Source organism: Salvelinus namaycush, chromosome 35, assembly GCF_016432855.1.
Source record: "Salvelinus namaycush isolate Seneca chromosome 35, SaNama_1.0, whole genome shotgun sequence".
In the NCBI taxonomy this organism is placed as follows: domain Eukaryota; kingdom Metazoa; phylum Chordata; class Actinopteri; order Salmoniformes; family Salmonidae; genus Salvelinus; species Salvelinus namaycush.
The window spans coordinates 29,920,357-29,935,795 of record NC_052341.1 but is presented as its reverse complement, the minus strand read 5'-3'; the positions used below and the strand labels follow the sequence as shown (position 1 = coordinate 29,935,795).

General features: G+C 44.0%; 1 protein-coding gene across 1 annotated transcript in view; it reads left to right on the top strand.

Annotated features, from left to right (window-relative positions):
* The window catches only part of LOC120029680 (tyrosine-protein phosphatase non-receptor type 13-like), a 30,724-nt gene extending 19,781 nt beyond the window's left edge, over nt 1–10,943 (top strand). The window contains exons 20-25 of the mRNA XM_038974955.1: nt 173–266; nt 1,250–1,335; nt 6,309–6,510; nt 6,745–6,962; nt 7,483–7,549; nt 10,906–10,943. Coding sequence (XP_038830883.1) covers nt 173–266; nt 1,250–1,335; nt 6,309–6,510; nt 6,745–6,962; nt 7,483–7,549; nt 10,906–10,943 — 705 coding nt within the window. The remainder of the gene's footprint in view (nt 1–172; nt 267–1,249; nt 1,336–6,308; nt 6,511–6,744; nt 6,963–7,482; nt 7,550–10,905) is intronic.
* Nucleotides 10,944–15,439: the final 4,496 nt, after the last annotated feature.

The following is a 15,439-nucleotide window of genomic DNA, read 5'->3' as shown; positions in this document are numbered from 1 at the left end:
GTTATCACCAAAGTAGGAAAATAAAATACAAAAATATAATACAAAAATTACATTACTGCTTCAGCAATTAGTCAGACATGCAAATGTTATGGATGGCGTATATTGATAAACTTACATTTCCACAGAGACTGTTATGTTGTTGGAAAATACCCTTGTGTTTCTGGTTTGTCAGGGTGGTGTGACCACAGACCTGCGTCATGGCGGTGTCTTCATCAAAAGCCTAGTCTGTGGAGGGGCTGCTGAGCAAGATGGCCGCATCCAGTCAGGTGCAGTATAATCCTGAACAAGCTATATTATGTTACAGTGAAGCACCTGGAATAATAATGACACTAGGAGAGCATTACACTGGATTATTGCTGCACAAATTGAATTTACACTGAACAAAAATATAAACACAAAATGTAAAGTGTTGGTCACCTGTTTCATGAGCTGATATTTTTTTTTAAATACATACGCACAAAAAGGGTATTTCTCTCCAATTTTGTGCACCAATTTGTTTACATCCCTGTTAGTGAGCATTTCTCCTTTGCCAAAATAATCTATCCACCTGACAGGTGTGGCATATCAAGAAGTTGATTAAACATCACGATCATTACACAGGTGCACCTTGTGCTGGGGACACTAAAAAGCCACTCTAAAATGTGCAAGTTTTTCTCACAACACAATGCCACAGATGTCTCAAGTATTGAGGGAGAGTGCAATTGGTATGCTGACTGCAGGAATGTCCACCAGAGCTGTTGCCAGAGAATTGAATGTTAATTTCTCTACCATAAGCCACCTCCAACGTTGTTTTAGAGAATTTGGCAGTGCGTCCAACCGGCCTCACAACCGCAGACCACATGTATGGCATCGAGTGGGCGAGCGGTTTGCTGATGTCAATGTTGTGAACAGAGTGCCCCATGGTGGCGGTGGGGTTATGGTATGGGCAGGCATAAGCTACGGACAAAGAACACAATTGCATTTTATCGATGGCAATTTGAATGCACAGAGATACCGTGACAAGATCCAGAGGCCCATTTTTTGTAAGGTATCATTGACCAACAGATGCATATCTGTATTCCCAGTCATGTGAAATCCATAGATTATGGCCTAGTTAATTTATTTCAATTGACTGATTTCCTCAAATTAACTGTAACTCAGTAAAATCTTTGAAATTGTTGCATGTTGCGTTTATATTTTTGTTCAGTATAGATTAGAGCGAGATGATGAATCACAAGTGTGTGTGCATGTGTTTGTGCACATCTAACAGGTGACAGACTGCTGGAAGTGGATGGCATCAGGTTTCAAGGGTTCACACATCAGCAGGCTGTGGAATGTCTGGCGAAAACAGGAGAGGTAAAGGAACATCAATATCTCAGCTGCAACCAGGACAGGGCAACAAAGCTTTGCTTCTGCATTGGCCTTCAACTGAACTGTGTATAAAAAATATAAGAGTAAACACTAACATTTTAACATGTGTTCTGATTATGTGCCATTTTGTCTTACGCAATGTGTATGTATATTGTAACAAAATGGTGACTGTCCAGTTGGTCCAGGCATGCACATACTGTTCCGTGTTTTGACGGCAGCCAGCTCAGTAGAGTTTCCCTCGGAGGCGTTGGAAGGTCTTTGTAAGCCTGAAGTGGACGTCCCCCACCAACCCATGGACAGCTCTGAGGGCATGGGCACGCATAGAACAAGGCTTCAGCTGCTGCCACACCACCGAGTTGTGTGTTGGTTCCCTCCATCTTCGAAACAGCAACCCATATGAATGGCAAGGTTGTCTCACTGTGAATAGTAGGCCTTGGCTTTGGAGCACAGAGGTGAGACTCTGTCTCCAACCAGCCCCGAACAGTTGCCAATATCGGGACACCTTCAGGTCTTGGTCATTCCAGGTCTCCAAGGGTACTGAGCTCCTGTCTGCTGCCTGAATTTCCACCACTGTGGGCAGGAGAGCATCTTTTTGTTTCAAGTGTGGGCAGTGCATGCAGTCTTCCTCTTCACACGGCCGGAAAGACAATGCATCAGCGTTTGTGTGGAGACGACCAGCCCGGTGCTGCATCTGGTATTCTCACTCCTGTAGCTCTTCGGTCCAATGAGTCACCTAGACCTGTGGCTCTTGGAAGTTGATGAGCCCGGTGATTGAGGCTTGGTCAGTACAAAGGAGGAACTGGATCCCGTAGAGGTAGAGTTGACCACAGCCAACAACTCTCACCGGGTGACACAATAGTTAAGCTCGGCACGGTTGAGGTTCCGACTGTAGAAGGCCACCACCTGTTACCCATCCAGCCCCTCCTACAAAAGAACAGCCTCAATGCCCACATACCTTGCATCTTTGTCCATGATGAATGGGTGCTGGACGTTGGGGTATCCCAGGACTGGAGCCTTGGTAAGGGCCTCCCGCAGTTCAGCGAATGCAGCAGCGCAGTTCTCATCCCAGTTGAACCGCTGGTCCTTGTTTGTAAGGCGGTGTAGAGGGCTGGCTACTGTTGTAAAGTCATTGATGAACCTCTGGTAGTAATAAGCTAGGCCAACAAAGCTTCTCAACTCCAGTGCTGAACCGACACCACCTTGGCTGGGTCAGTTGCGACTCAGTCTGCCCCAATGACTTGGCTTAGGAACTTGACCTACCGCTGAAGTAGGTGACACTTCTTGGGGTGGAGCTCGAATCCTGCCTGCCGGATGGCAAGTGGAACCTCACGCAGATTCGCCAGAGATCCCTGGAAGCTTGCTGCATGCAAACAGAGGTCATCCAGGTAGACCACACACTTGTTGCGGGGGATTGTGGCCAGCATTTGCTCCATAAGACGCTTGAAGGTTGGCGGAGCATTGCAGAGCCCAAAGGGTATCACAGTAAACTGCCACAGTCCTTGTCCAATCGAGAAGGCGGTCTTTGGCCTGGCTTCAAGGACAAGCTCCACTTGCCAATAACTGCTGCGGAGATCAAGGGAACTGAACCACAGTGACCCTGTGATGGGGAGGGGATAGGAATCCTTCCTGGTCACATAGTTCAGCTGCCTGTAGTCTGCACCAAAGCGCTATGAGCCATCCTTCTTGACAAGGACTACAGGGGCTGTTGGATAGCTTGATGAAGGGGCCACTGTGTCTGGAAGAACAACAGGCGGAACAAGGGATATAGTGGAACCGGTGTCAATCAACACCTGGCAGGCCTCACTGCTGATGCTGCATGGAAAGTAGAGGCCCTGCGTCTGACCCAAACAACCAACTTGATGTTCCGCTCAACAAGGGGTCAGGGGACTGGGATGATGCTCCCCTCATTTCATCACCCCCCTGGCGTTTTCCGTCGACTCAGGGGCGGGCAAGGGATGAGGTGGGGTGGCGAGCGATGTGGCCTTTCTGTCCACAGCGGAAACAGATAATCTCAGGCTGGCGTTGACCTCTCTAAGTGGACCGTCGTAGAGTCCACTGCCGGTGCGCCTCATTGGCTTTGCAGACCACCTCATCTGAGTCACTCTTGGTCTCCACCTCAGTTTCTACCCACAGTGTCCTTGGGATAACCCAACTCTTTGGGCTCAAGATGTTTTCCACTCTTTCTGCTTCTTCCTGCGGCCTTAGACAGTGTGGCAGGGGCAGCCAGGCGAACATGCTGTTGGAGCCTTCCAGAGGAAGGCATGTAAGGCCTGTTTCTTCTGATCAGCAGTGGCAAACTGGGGGTAGCCTTGTCTGGCGTAATAACGAATATCTGTAGAGCTGAGGTCTAGTAGGGCCTGTAAGGCCTGGGAAAAGCTGCACAGCCATTTCCTCTTCAGCCCAACCATTTTGCCACGCAGCTAGCTGAAACTGGGCTAGGTAGGGTTCCCAAAACTCCACTCCCCTGTAGCGGGCCACCTTCAGCGTCCGTGTGGGCATCTCCATTCCTTGGACCACCACCATCTGGTCCACGTCTGTCTCCATGTCACTGTGCAGGACAACGAGACACCGCACCTTCCTCCAGGTGGCACTATGGGGTGTGGTGAAGCAGAAAACCTCCACTGGCTTGGAGCAGGCTGTCCAGGTATGAACCCTCCAGTGTAGGATCCGTGGGCAACTTGTCTGTTCCTCCCAGGCTCCGCTCATCCTCCTTCCCCCTCATCCATGTGGGTGGGGTGCGGGGGGGCCACTTCCCGCTGAGGCTCAGCTCCTTGAGCAGAGTGCTCAGCTTCTCCTCTTCTTCTTGCCCAGTCGTCTTCGCCAGCTGCTTCACTGTGTCATCCATCTTGTCAAGGCTTGGGTGTATAGCAATCCCACTTCTGACACCAATGTAACAAATGCAGTAGCCCCGACCGGTACTCGAACCCAGGTACAGCAGCTGTCAAGCCAACATCTTAACTGTTACGCCAAGAGGTTCGAACCTCCTGACGAGGTCGCTAGGTGTTAACCTCTCTGGTATAAGTGGGACGGTAGCATCCCACCTCGACAACAGCCAGTGAAATTGCAGGGCGCCAAATTCAAAACAACAGAAATCCCATAATTAAAATTCCTCAAACATACAAGTTTTATACACCATTTTAAAGATAAACTTCTTGTAAATCCAACCACAGTGTCCGATTTCAAAAAGGCTTTACGGAGAAAGCACACCATGCGATTATGTTAGGTCAGCGCCTAGTCACAGAAAACCATACAGCCATTTTCCAGCCAAGGAGAGGGCTCACAAAAGTCAGAAATAGCAATTAAATGAATCACTAACCTTCGATGATCTTTATCAGATGGCACTCACTGGACTTCATGTTACACAATAAATGTGTGTTTTGTTCGATAAAGTTAATCTTTATGTCCAAAAACCTCAGTTGAAATTGGCGCGTTATGTACAGTAATCATTGTCTCAAACAAACATCCGGTGAAAATGCAGAGAGCCACATCAAATTACAGAAATACTCATCATAAACATTGATGAAAGATACAAGTGTTTAACATACGATTAAAGATAAACTTCTCCTTAATGCAACCGCTGTGTCAGATTTCAAAAAGGCTTTTCGGCAAAAGCACAGCACGCGATTATGTTAGGTCAGCGTCTAGCCACAAAAACCATACAGCCATTTTCCAACCAAGGAGAGGTGTCACAAAAGTCAGAAATAGCTTTAAAATGAATCACTTACCTTTGATGATCTTCATCTGGTGGCACTCCCAGGTCTCCATGTTAGACAATAAATGTTTGTTTTGTTTGATAATGTCCCTCTTTATGTCCAAAAACCTCCGTTTTGTTGGTGCGTTTAGTTCAGAAATCCAAAGGCACAATGCGCGCTCTCAACATCAAGACGAAAAGTCAAAAAAGTACAATAAAAGTTAGTAGAAACATGTCAAACGATGTTTAAAATCAATTCTCAGGTTGTTTTTGTCATTAATAATCAATAATATTTCAACCGGACAAAAGCTTTGTCAATAGAAAAGGAGAAACAAGATCACGCGCATGACTTTTGTCTGGAAATTTCACACTGTCCACTCATTGAAAGTGCTGTATCTCCCTAATTTTTCAGAGTAAAAGCCTGAAACAATGCCTAAAGACTGGCCATATGTAGAGGAAGCCATAGAGATTGTGAACTGGGTCCTAAGTCTTTGTATGGTGGATAGGCTTTCAATGGGGAAACGGCCTTTCAAAATAATAGTACTTCCTGGTTGGATTTTCATATCAGTTCTGTTATACTCACATACATCATTTTAACGGTTTTGGAAACTTTAGAGTGTTTTCTATCCAAATCTACTAATTATATGCATATCCTAGCTTCTGGGCCTGAGTAGCAGGCAGTTTAATTTGGGCACGCTTTTCATCCAAAATTCCGAATGCTGCCCCCTACCCTAGTTAAGGTCTCTACAAGGTCAAGACGAATAAGAAGCATTTGTGACAGCCCATCCCAACGGGGGCTTATGTCGGAAAAATCGGACTCAAATGGTATATCTGTGATTGGAAGAAGCATGGGGAAATTATGCTGCTTTAAACATTTATAAACTTGTTTTCCCAGTTAGGAGACAAGTAGGAGAGAATGACTTTGAAAGATTTTGTTGAGTGCGAGAGAGCTCTTCTTTGTTTACACCCATTCAGCATCGTTCACACCCTCTTAAGCCATAGACCCACCCATCTCTTTAAGAATTCACATTTAAATGCATAGCAAGCAGTTAGCATGGTCAATCATGGCTAGCCAGGAAGGATCCTGTCTTTATCCCTGTATAGCTCAGTGCTTTCTCCTTGGCTAAACTAGGCTCATAATTTAACATTTGTATTCATATTTACTTACCACATATACGTTTGAAATGAAGGCACATGAAAGTTCATCAGCCCCCGTTGGGCTGGCGTATCACAATGTTTGTCTTCATTTAACCCTTTCCTGTCCTAGGTGGTGACCATGGTCTTGGAGAGGGAGAACATGGCCCTGCCCAGGGTGTCTCCGAGCCCAGACACAGGGCGCAGTCTCCTGGGGCGCAGCCTGTCCCCTCGGAGTGCCCACTTGGACATCACCCAGATGAGGAACAACAGCTGCCCCGCCATCATCACCCCCTTCTTCGTCAGGCCCAAGGACTACAGTTTTGTGTCTGACAGTAAGGGAAATATCATTGACGAGGAAGCTTTAGTGTAAGGATAACACTGGTGCTTCGAGGGATTGACCTCTGAAGCAGGGTTATCATTGTCCATGAGTTTACACTGGGTGACGTTGCATGATTTCTAATCCGTCCTTTAGAGCAGGGTTTCCCAAACTCAGTCCTGGATCCACCGTCCAAGCCTCCAAGGTGAACTCTGACACACTTCAATCCCCTAACCCCTCCACCCTACAGATAACACTCTGGAGGTGACCTTGAAGAAGAGCCAGAATGGCTTGGGCTTCAGCTTCCTGGTCCCTGAGCTCAACCCCTCAAAAGGAGACTCAAGCAGTAGTCTTGTCCGGATCAAGAAGCTTTTCCCTGGCCAGCCAGCGGAGGAGAGTGGGCGGATCCAGGAGGGAGACGTCATCCTGGCAGTTAATGGAGAACCGCTGAAGGGATTGTCCTACCAGGTAAATATTGACGTAGACCGGTGTGACATAATACGACTGTACAATTGTAGCTACAACTGTGAGTTAGAATACTGTATATGGGGGTGGGTGGGTTTGTGTTAATCTGAGCATAGGAAGACCGATAATTGTGACAATTTAGTGTGAGATAGAGGGGTTTTGTTTCACTCAATGTGATTGGTTTATTCAATAGCTCTTTATCACCATTATCTCTGATCATTATCTTGCATTATGACCATTTATCTTCTGATAAAAATATATATGTGTTACATCAAGCCAATTGGGAGACAATAACTTAGTTAATAACATTCAATCGTATTGTGGTGAATCCAAGAGTACTTAGATTCAGTGTACCTCATTAACACACGGATGGGATTAATAAGTGAAGATCTAAGAACGTGCAGTGTACAAAGCCCTTCTCAGTGGCCAGCTCCTTAGTCCATCTCTGGTCTATCTTTCCCATAATGACTTAATTGCCTGGCTGTAGATGACAGTGAGTGACTGTTCTCTCTATGGCCTGTAGAGGGTGGTAATGCTGCTGAGAGGCTCTCCTCCTGAAGTCCGGTTGTCTCTGTGCCGTCCTGCTCCAGGTAAATACACATCCGGACAGGGCAGACAACAATCCAATTAATGTTTCTGCAATTTTTTGCGTTCATAAGAACATTTTTATCTTTCAATGCAGTTGTTTTATTGCAATATCAAATCATTTCTGGGTAACAATTTAGCTTACTGTGACTGTTTTTAATTAAAATGGTCAATAACAAACAAAAATAGATTTTTGTTGCAAAAAGCTCGTTCTCAAGCAAGAATTCTTTGTGATTGGTCTAACTTTTACAAAACGCCACCCATGCAAAACAAGCTGAAATGTCAGGCAGTCTTTGCAAACAGCTCTTACCTAAAATGGGTATTGTCATCATTTTCACAATTTCACAGTATTATTCCAAACTCATAGTGTGGGAATATACAGGTAACTGCCAAAATAAAGGAAACACCAACATGAAGTGTCTTAATAGGGCGTTAGGCCACCATGAGCCAACACAGCATCAATGCACCTTGGTATAGAATCTAAAAGTGTAGGGAACTCTACTGGAAGGACGTGACAACATTCCATAGTTTTGTTGATGGTGTTGGAAAACGCTATCTCGGGCACTGCTCCAGAATCTCCCATAAGTGTTCAATTGGGTTTAGATCTGGTGATTAAGATGGCCATAGCATATGATTTACATCGTTTTCATGCTCATCAAACCATTCAGGGACCACTTGTGCCGTGTGGATGGGGGCATTGTCATCCTATGGGGGCTTAGCCATGGTAGCCAAAATAATGGCCGCACCAGCATTTTTATATACTGAACAAAAATATAAACGCAACATGCAACAATTTCAAGGATTTTACTGAGTTACAGTTCATAGAAGGAAATCAGTCAATTGAAGTAAATTCATTAGGCCCTAACCTATGGATTTCACATGACTGGGCAGCCTCACAGCCATGGGTGGGCCTTGGAGGGCATAGGCCCACCCACTTGGGAGCCAGGCAGACCCAGAGCCAATCAGAATACGTTTCTCACAAAAGGGCTTATTACAGACAGAAATACTTCCCAGCCCCCCCCCCTCCTCCGACGATCCTACAAGTGAAAAATCTGGATGTGGAGGTCCTGGTCTGGTGTGGTAGCACGGGGTCTGCGGTTGTGAGGCTGGTTGGGTGTACTGCCAAATTCCTCTAAAAACTACATTGGAGGTGGCTTATGGTAGATAAATGAACATTCAATTATCTGGCAACAGCTCTGTTGGGCATTCCTGCAGTCAGCATGTCAATTGCACGCTCCCTCCAAACTTGAGACATCTGTGGCATTGTGTTGTGTGACAAAACTGCACATTTTAGTGGCATTTTGTTTTCCCCAGCACAAGGTCACCTGTGTAATGATCATGCTGTTTAATCAGGATCTTGAAAAGAGGATCTTGGCAAAGGAGAAATGCTCACTAACAGGGATATGCATACATTTGTGCATACAATTTGAGAGAAATAAGCTTTTTGTGTTTATGGAACATTTCTGGGATCTTTTATTTCAGCTCATGAAAAACGGGAGTAACGCTTTGCATGTTGTGTTTATATTTCTGTTCGGTATACATGACCCTAAGCATGGGATGTTAATTGCTTAATTAACTCAGGAACCACACCTGTGTGGAAGCACCTGCTTTCAATAAACTTTGTATTACAAAAAGTAATTGTTTCCATTATGTTGTCAGTTACCTGTATACAGTGCCTTCAGAAAATATTCAGACCCCCTTGACTTTTTACACATTTTGTTAAGTTACAGCCTTATTCTAAAATGGATTAAACAAAAACAAATCCTCTGCAATCTACCCACAATACCCCCATAACGACGAAGCAAAAACAGGTTTTTAGAAATGTTTGCAAATGTATTAAATATAAAAAACAGATACCTTTTTCACATAAGTATTCAAACCATTTTCTATGAGACTCGAAATTGAGCTCAGGTGTATCCTGTTTCCATTGATTTTGCTTAAGACATTTCTACAACTTGATTGGAGTCCACCTGTGGTAAATTCAATATATTGGACATTATTCTGAAAGGCACACACCTGTCTATATAAGGTCCCATAGTTGACAGTGCATGTCAGAGCAAGAACCAAGCCATGAGGTCGAAGGAATTTTCCGTAGAGCTCCGATACAGGATTGTGTCGAGGCACAGATCTGGGGAAGGGTACCCAAAAATATCTACAGCATTGAATATCCCCAAGAACACAGTGGCCTCCATCATTCTTAAATGGCAGAAGTTTGGAACCACCAAGACTTCCTAGAGCTGGCCGCCCTGCCAAACTGAGCAAACGGGGCAGAAGGGCCTTGGTCAGGGAGATGACCAAGAACTGATGGTCACTCTGACAGAGCTCTAGACTTCCTCTGTGGAAATGGGAGAACCTTCCGGAAGGACAACCATCTCTGCAGCAATCCACCAATGACGCCTTTATGGTAGAGTGGCCAGACGGAAGCCACTCCTCAGTAAAAGGCACATGACAGCCCGCTTGGAGTTTGCCAAAAGGCAGACCATGAGAAACAAGATTCTCTGGTCTGATGAAACCAAGATAGAACTCTTTGGCCTGAATGTCAAGCGTCACGTCTGGAGGAAACCTGGCACTATCACTACGGTGAAGCATGGTGGTTGCAGCATCATGCTGTGGGAATGTTTTTCAGCAGCAGGGACTGGGAGACTAGTCAGGATTGAGGCAAAGATGAACGGTGCAAAGTACAGAGAGATCCTTGATGAAAACCTGCTCCAGAGCGCTCTGGACCTCAGACTGGGGTGAAGGCACACAGCCAAGACAACGCAGGAGTGGCTTCTGGATAAGTCTCTGAATGTCCTTGAGTGTCCCAGCCAAAGCCGGGACTTGAACCCGATCGAACATCTCAGGAGAGACCTGAAAATAGCTGTGCAGCAACGCTCCCCATCCAACCCGATAGAGCTTGAGAGGATCTGCAGAGAAGAATGGGAGAAACTCCCCAAATACAGATGTGCCAAGCTTGTAGTGTCATACCCAAGAAGACTCGATGCTGTAATCGCTGCCAAAGGTGCTTCAACAAAGTACTGAGTAAAGGGTCTGAATACTTATGTAAATGTGATATTTATGTTTTTTATAAATTAGCAAAGAATTCTAAACCTGTTTTTGCTTTTTCATTATGGGGTTTTGGGTGAAGATTGATGAGGGGGGAAAAAACAATTTAATCAAATTTGGAATAAGGCTTTAAGGTAACAAAATGTGGAAAAAGTCAAGGGGTCTGAATACTTTCCGAAGGCATTGTATACTGGAAAACACTGGAAACCCCTGTTTTTGACTGCGCTGCCTCTTTAATAAAGTTGCCTTTTTATTCCTAATATCAAACTGCATGTATTTTTTTCTTCCTTTTCCTTCCATTTGTATCTCTTCCAAGGAATTCTGCCTCCCATTGAAACATTGCTTAGCACCTGAGTGATGTAACATCACAGTACGTGAGCACCAAAGGAAGTTATACAAGGGTTATACTTCTTGAGAGACAGACAGGAGCTCTTCAAGGAGCAGGACACGTGGAGATCTGTCCAGAGAAAAGAGCAGGACAGGTGGAGACGGTCAGTACCAGCACTGCAAGACATATCTCAAGATACCTCATAATGTCAGAGTCCGTTTAAAGACTGCAAAAATTTGACCTGAATAATTGTGAAATTTGCATTTTCAGCATCACTGCATTCTATGAGTCAGAGGTGTTGCGTGAGTCCCCCGGCAGACAAGAACCAACTGTGTTAAGCAGGAGGCGCTGCTTAGGGCAACTCGTGAAGTGATGAAAATGCTAAATGATGGAAATCTCTTTTTATTTAGGTAAGTAGTAGTTAGTTCAAATCAAATTTTATTTGTCACATGCGCCGAATACAACATGTGTAGACCTTACAGTGAAATGCTTACTTACAAGCCCTTAACCAACAATGCAGTTTTAAGAAAAAATAAGAAAATAGAAAAATAACAAGTAGTTAAAGAGCAACAGTAAAACAACAGTAGTGAGGCTATATACAGGGGGTACCTGTGTGTATATATACAGTACCAGTCAAAAGTTTGGACACACCTACTCATTCAAGGGTTTTTCTTTATTTTTACTATGTTTTACATTGTAGAATAATAGTGAAGACATCACAGCTATGAAATAACACATATGGAATCATGTAGTAACCAAAAAAGTGTTTAAAACATCTAAATAGATTACTTTTTTAAAATTCTGTTAAGTAGCCACCCGTTGATGACAGCTTTGCACACTCTTGGCATTCTCTCAACCAGTTTTACCTTGAATGCTTTTCCAACAGTCTTGAAGGAGTTCCCACATATGCTGAGCACTTGTTGGCTGCTTTTCCTTCACTCTGCGGTCCAACTCATCCCAAACCATCTCAATTGGGTTGAGGTCAGGTGATTGTGGAGGCCAGGTCATCTGATGCTGCACTCCATCACTCTCCTTCTTGGTCAAATAGGCCTTACACAGCCTGGGGGTGTGTTGGGTCATTGTCCTGTTGAAAAACAAATGATCGTCCCACTTAGCGCAAACCAGATGGTGTATCGCTACAGAATGCTGTGGTAGCCATGCTGGTTAAGTGTGCCTTGAACTCTGAATAAATCACTGACAGTGTCACCAGCAAAACACCACCACACCATCACACCTCCTCCTCCATGTGGCAACTACACATGCAGAGATAATCCATTCACTTACTCTGTGTCTCACAAAGACACGGCGGTTGGAACCAAACATTTAAAATTTGACCAAAGGTCAGATTTCCATCGATCTAATGTCCATTGCTTGTGTTTCTTGGCCCAAGCAAGTTTCTTATTATTATTGGTGTCATTTAGTAGTGGTTTCTTTGTAGCAATTCAACTACTGTATGAAGGCCTGATTCACGCAGTCTCCTCTGGACAGTTGATGTTGATGTGCCTGTTACTTGAACTCTGTGAAGCATTTATTTGGGCTGCAATCTGAGGTGCAGTTAACTCTAATTAACTTATCCTCTGCAGCAGAGGTAACTCTGGGTCTTCCTTTCCTGTGGCAGTCCTCATGACAGCCAGTTTCATCATAGCGCTTGATGGTTTTTGCGACTGCACTTGAAGAAACGTTCAAAGTTCTTGAAATGTTCTGCATTGACTGACCTTCATGTCTTAAAGTAATGATGGACTGTCATTTCTCTTTGCTTATTTAAGCTGCTCTTGCCATAATATGGACTTGGTCTTTTACCAAATAGGGCTATCTTCTGTATATCACCCCTACCTTGTCACAACACAACTGATTGGCTCAAATGCATTTAAATTAACTTTTAAAAAGGCACACCTATTATTTGAAATTTGTTCCAGGTGACTACCTCATGAAGCTGGTTGAGAGAATGCCAAGAGTGTGCAAAGCTTGTCATCAAGTCAAAGGGTGGCTACTTTGAGGAATCTCAAATATAATAAATATTTTTATTTGTTTAGCACTTTTCTTTGGTTACTACATGATTCCATATGTCTCATTTCATAGTTTTGATGTCTTCACTATTATTCTACAATGTAGAAAACGGTAAAAAACCCTTGAATGAGTAGGTGTGTCCAAACTTTTGACTGGTACTGTATATTCAGATCAAGTCAATGGCCCTTTCTCTTTTCCTCGATTATTTTGAGTACCAGGAGAGGCGAAACCCTTACAGAAAAACCACGTGTAGTTTCATGTTATCATATGTTGCTTTACTTGTTGTCACACGTTATCACATTAGCTTCCCAAAAGATGAAAATGTGTTTTTGGAACACTTCATGTTCACGTTAAATTAATGTGGTCTTTCCGTAAGGGAAGATGTGGTTGGACTGGGGCAGTGGAGTTCTACAGTGTTAACCACTGACAACAAGGAGAGCACTGTTACACAAGCTCAAGTGGATTGAAGGTCAGGGGAATTTATTAACCGTGGTTTTGTGAACTGTATGGTTTTGCCTGATGCAGATTTGGTTTCACTTCTGTGTCAGTGGCACAGAAAGACAGACAGGATATAACGCGTACAAAGATAGAAAGGGTACACGGTTGAAGCACTATGGTCACATAGGGAGACCTGATTTAAAGAAACAGTACTTAACCACAGTCCTGCTTTAAATAACACCTCAATGTTCTGTCCTGTACAGTTCAGTATATCCCCCTAATAGTGTTTGTGAGTGGAGATCAGGTGAAGTCCTGTACTTAGGGCAATGCATCACATTCATTTCAGGTCAAACAGAACAGAGCTCTTACAGAGTGATCTCAGTCTTTCTCTGCCTGGTAGTACAGCTACCAATTCACGCGTGCATTTAAAGCGTACTCGTTAAATGGATCTGAGATTTTAACATATGCACAGGGCTGCAGGACCTATAGTGTTGCCCTCTTATCCTTCTGGACAATTTAACATTATATATTAACAGTATAGAATATAGCCTGTAGGATGATCTCATACAGAAGGCGCCACAAATGCAGTGCATAATCAAAGAAAAAGGTAAGAAATGTACTTATTATTTAACCCATGAAGGTATTGTCCACTGGGAGGCAGCATAGGGCTTAAAAGAATCCCCTTCCACAGTCGCTTTCCCTATATCATCCCTCCTGTGCCTCAAAGCCAGGTTGGTTGGAGAAAGTCTTCCAAATATTTCTCACTAAGAAGTAGTTTTGCCTATAAGTGATGGTTAGGGGATACTTGATATCAAATATAGAGTTTTTGTTTGTGATTGATCTTTGCCTCTCTCTTCACAGACGGAGCTACCGAATTTAATCTGGTGCAAAGTGACGACACCCCCGGAAAGCACATGAAAACATCTGTAATAAACTTTACATCTGACTGATGATACATTGATCGTTTTAATGAACTCCTACCTCTGTTTAGTCATAAACCTACTGTAGGATCACACTGATTCTGACATGGGGCCTTATAGCCACACTACATGATGGGAAGGCTACTCAGTGACATCACCCTAAATTAGTAGCAACTCAACCATGTGGAGGTTTTGCTGTGACACAAGCGTAAAGAACACACCTGTCAATGGGACAAGAAATAGTGACATTCGATTCTGTTCTTGTTTGTGAATTCTACAGTCTTAAACTCTTCTGAATATCATCAGTGGTCTTGCCTTTGTGAGTGTGTTTTCGTAACTGGAGAACCCCCAAGTTAACCCGACGGGAGATACAGTGGCTTGCAAAAGTATTAACCCCCTTGGCATTTTTCCTATTTTGTTGCCTGAATTAAAGTTGATTTTTGGAGGGTTTGTGTCATTTGATTTACACAATATGCCTACCACTTTGACGATGCAAAATATTTTTTCTTGTGAAACAAACAAGAAATAAGACAAAAAAACTGAACTTGAGCGTGCATAACTATTCACCCCCCCCCCCCCAAAAGTAGCCACTGGGATTCTTGCCCATTCTTCAAGGCAATACTACTCCAGCTCCTTCAAGTTGGATGGGTTCCGCTGGTGTACAGCAATCTTTAAGTCATACCACAGATTCTCAATTGGATTGAGATCTGGGCTTTAACTAGGCCATTCCAAGACATTTAAATGTTTCCCCTTAAACCACTCGATTGTTGCTTTAGCAGTATGCTAAGGGTCATTGTCCTGCTGGAAGGTGAACCTCCGTCCCAGTCTCAAATCTCTGGAAGACTGAAACAGGTTTCCCTCAAGAATTTCCCTGTATTTAACGCCATCCATCATTCCTTCAATTCTGACCAGGTTCCAGTCCCTGCCAATGAAAAACATCCCCACAGCATGATGCTGCCACCACCATGCTTCACTGTGGTGATGGTGTTCTCGGGGTTCTGAGAGGTGGTGGGTTTTCCTTGACGGCCAAAAAGCTCAATTTTAGTCTCATCTGACCAGAGAACCTTCTTCCATATGTTTGGGGAGTCTCCCACATGCCTTTTGGTGAACACCAAAAGCGTTTGCAATTTTTTTTCTTTAAGCAATGGCTATTTTCT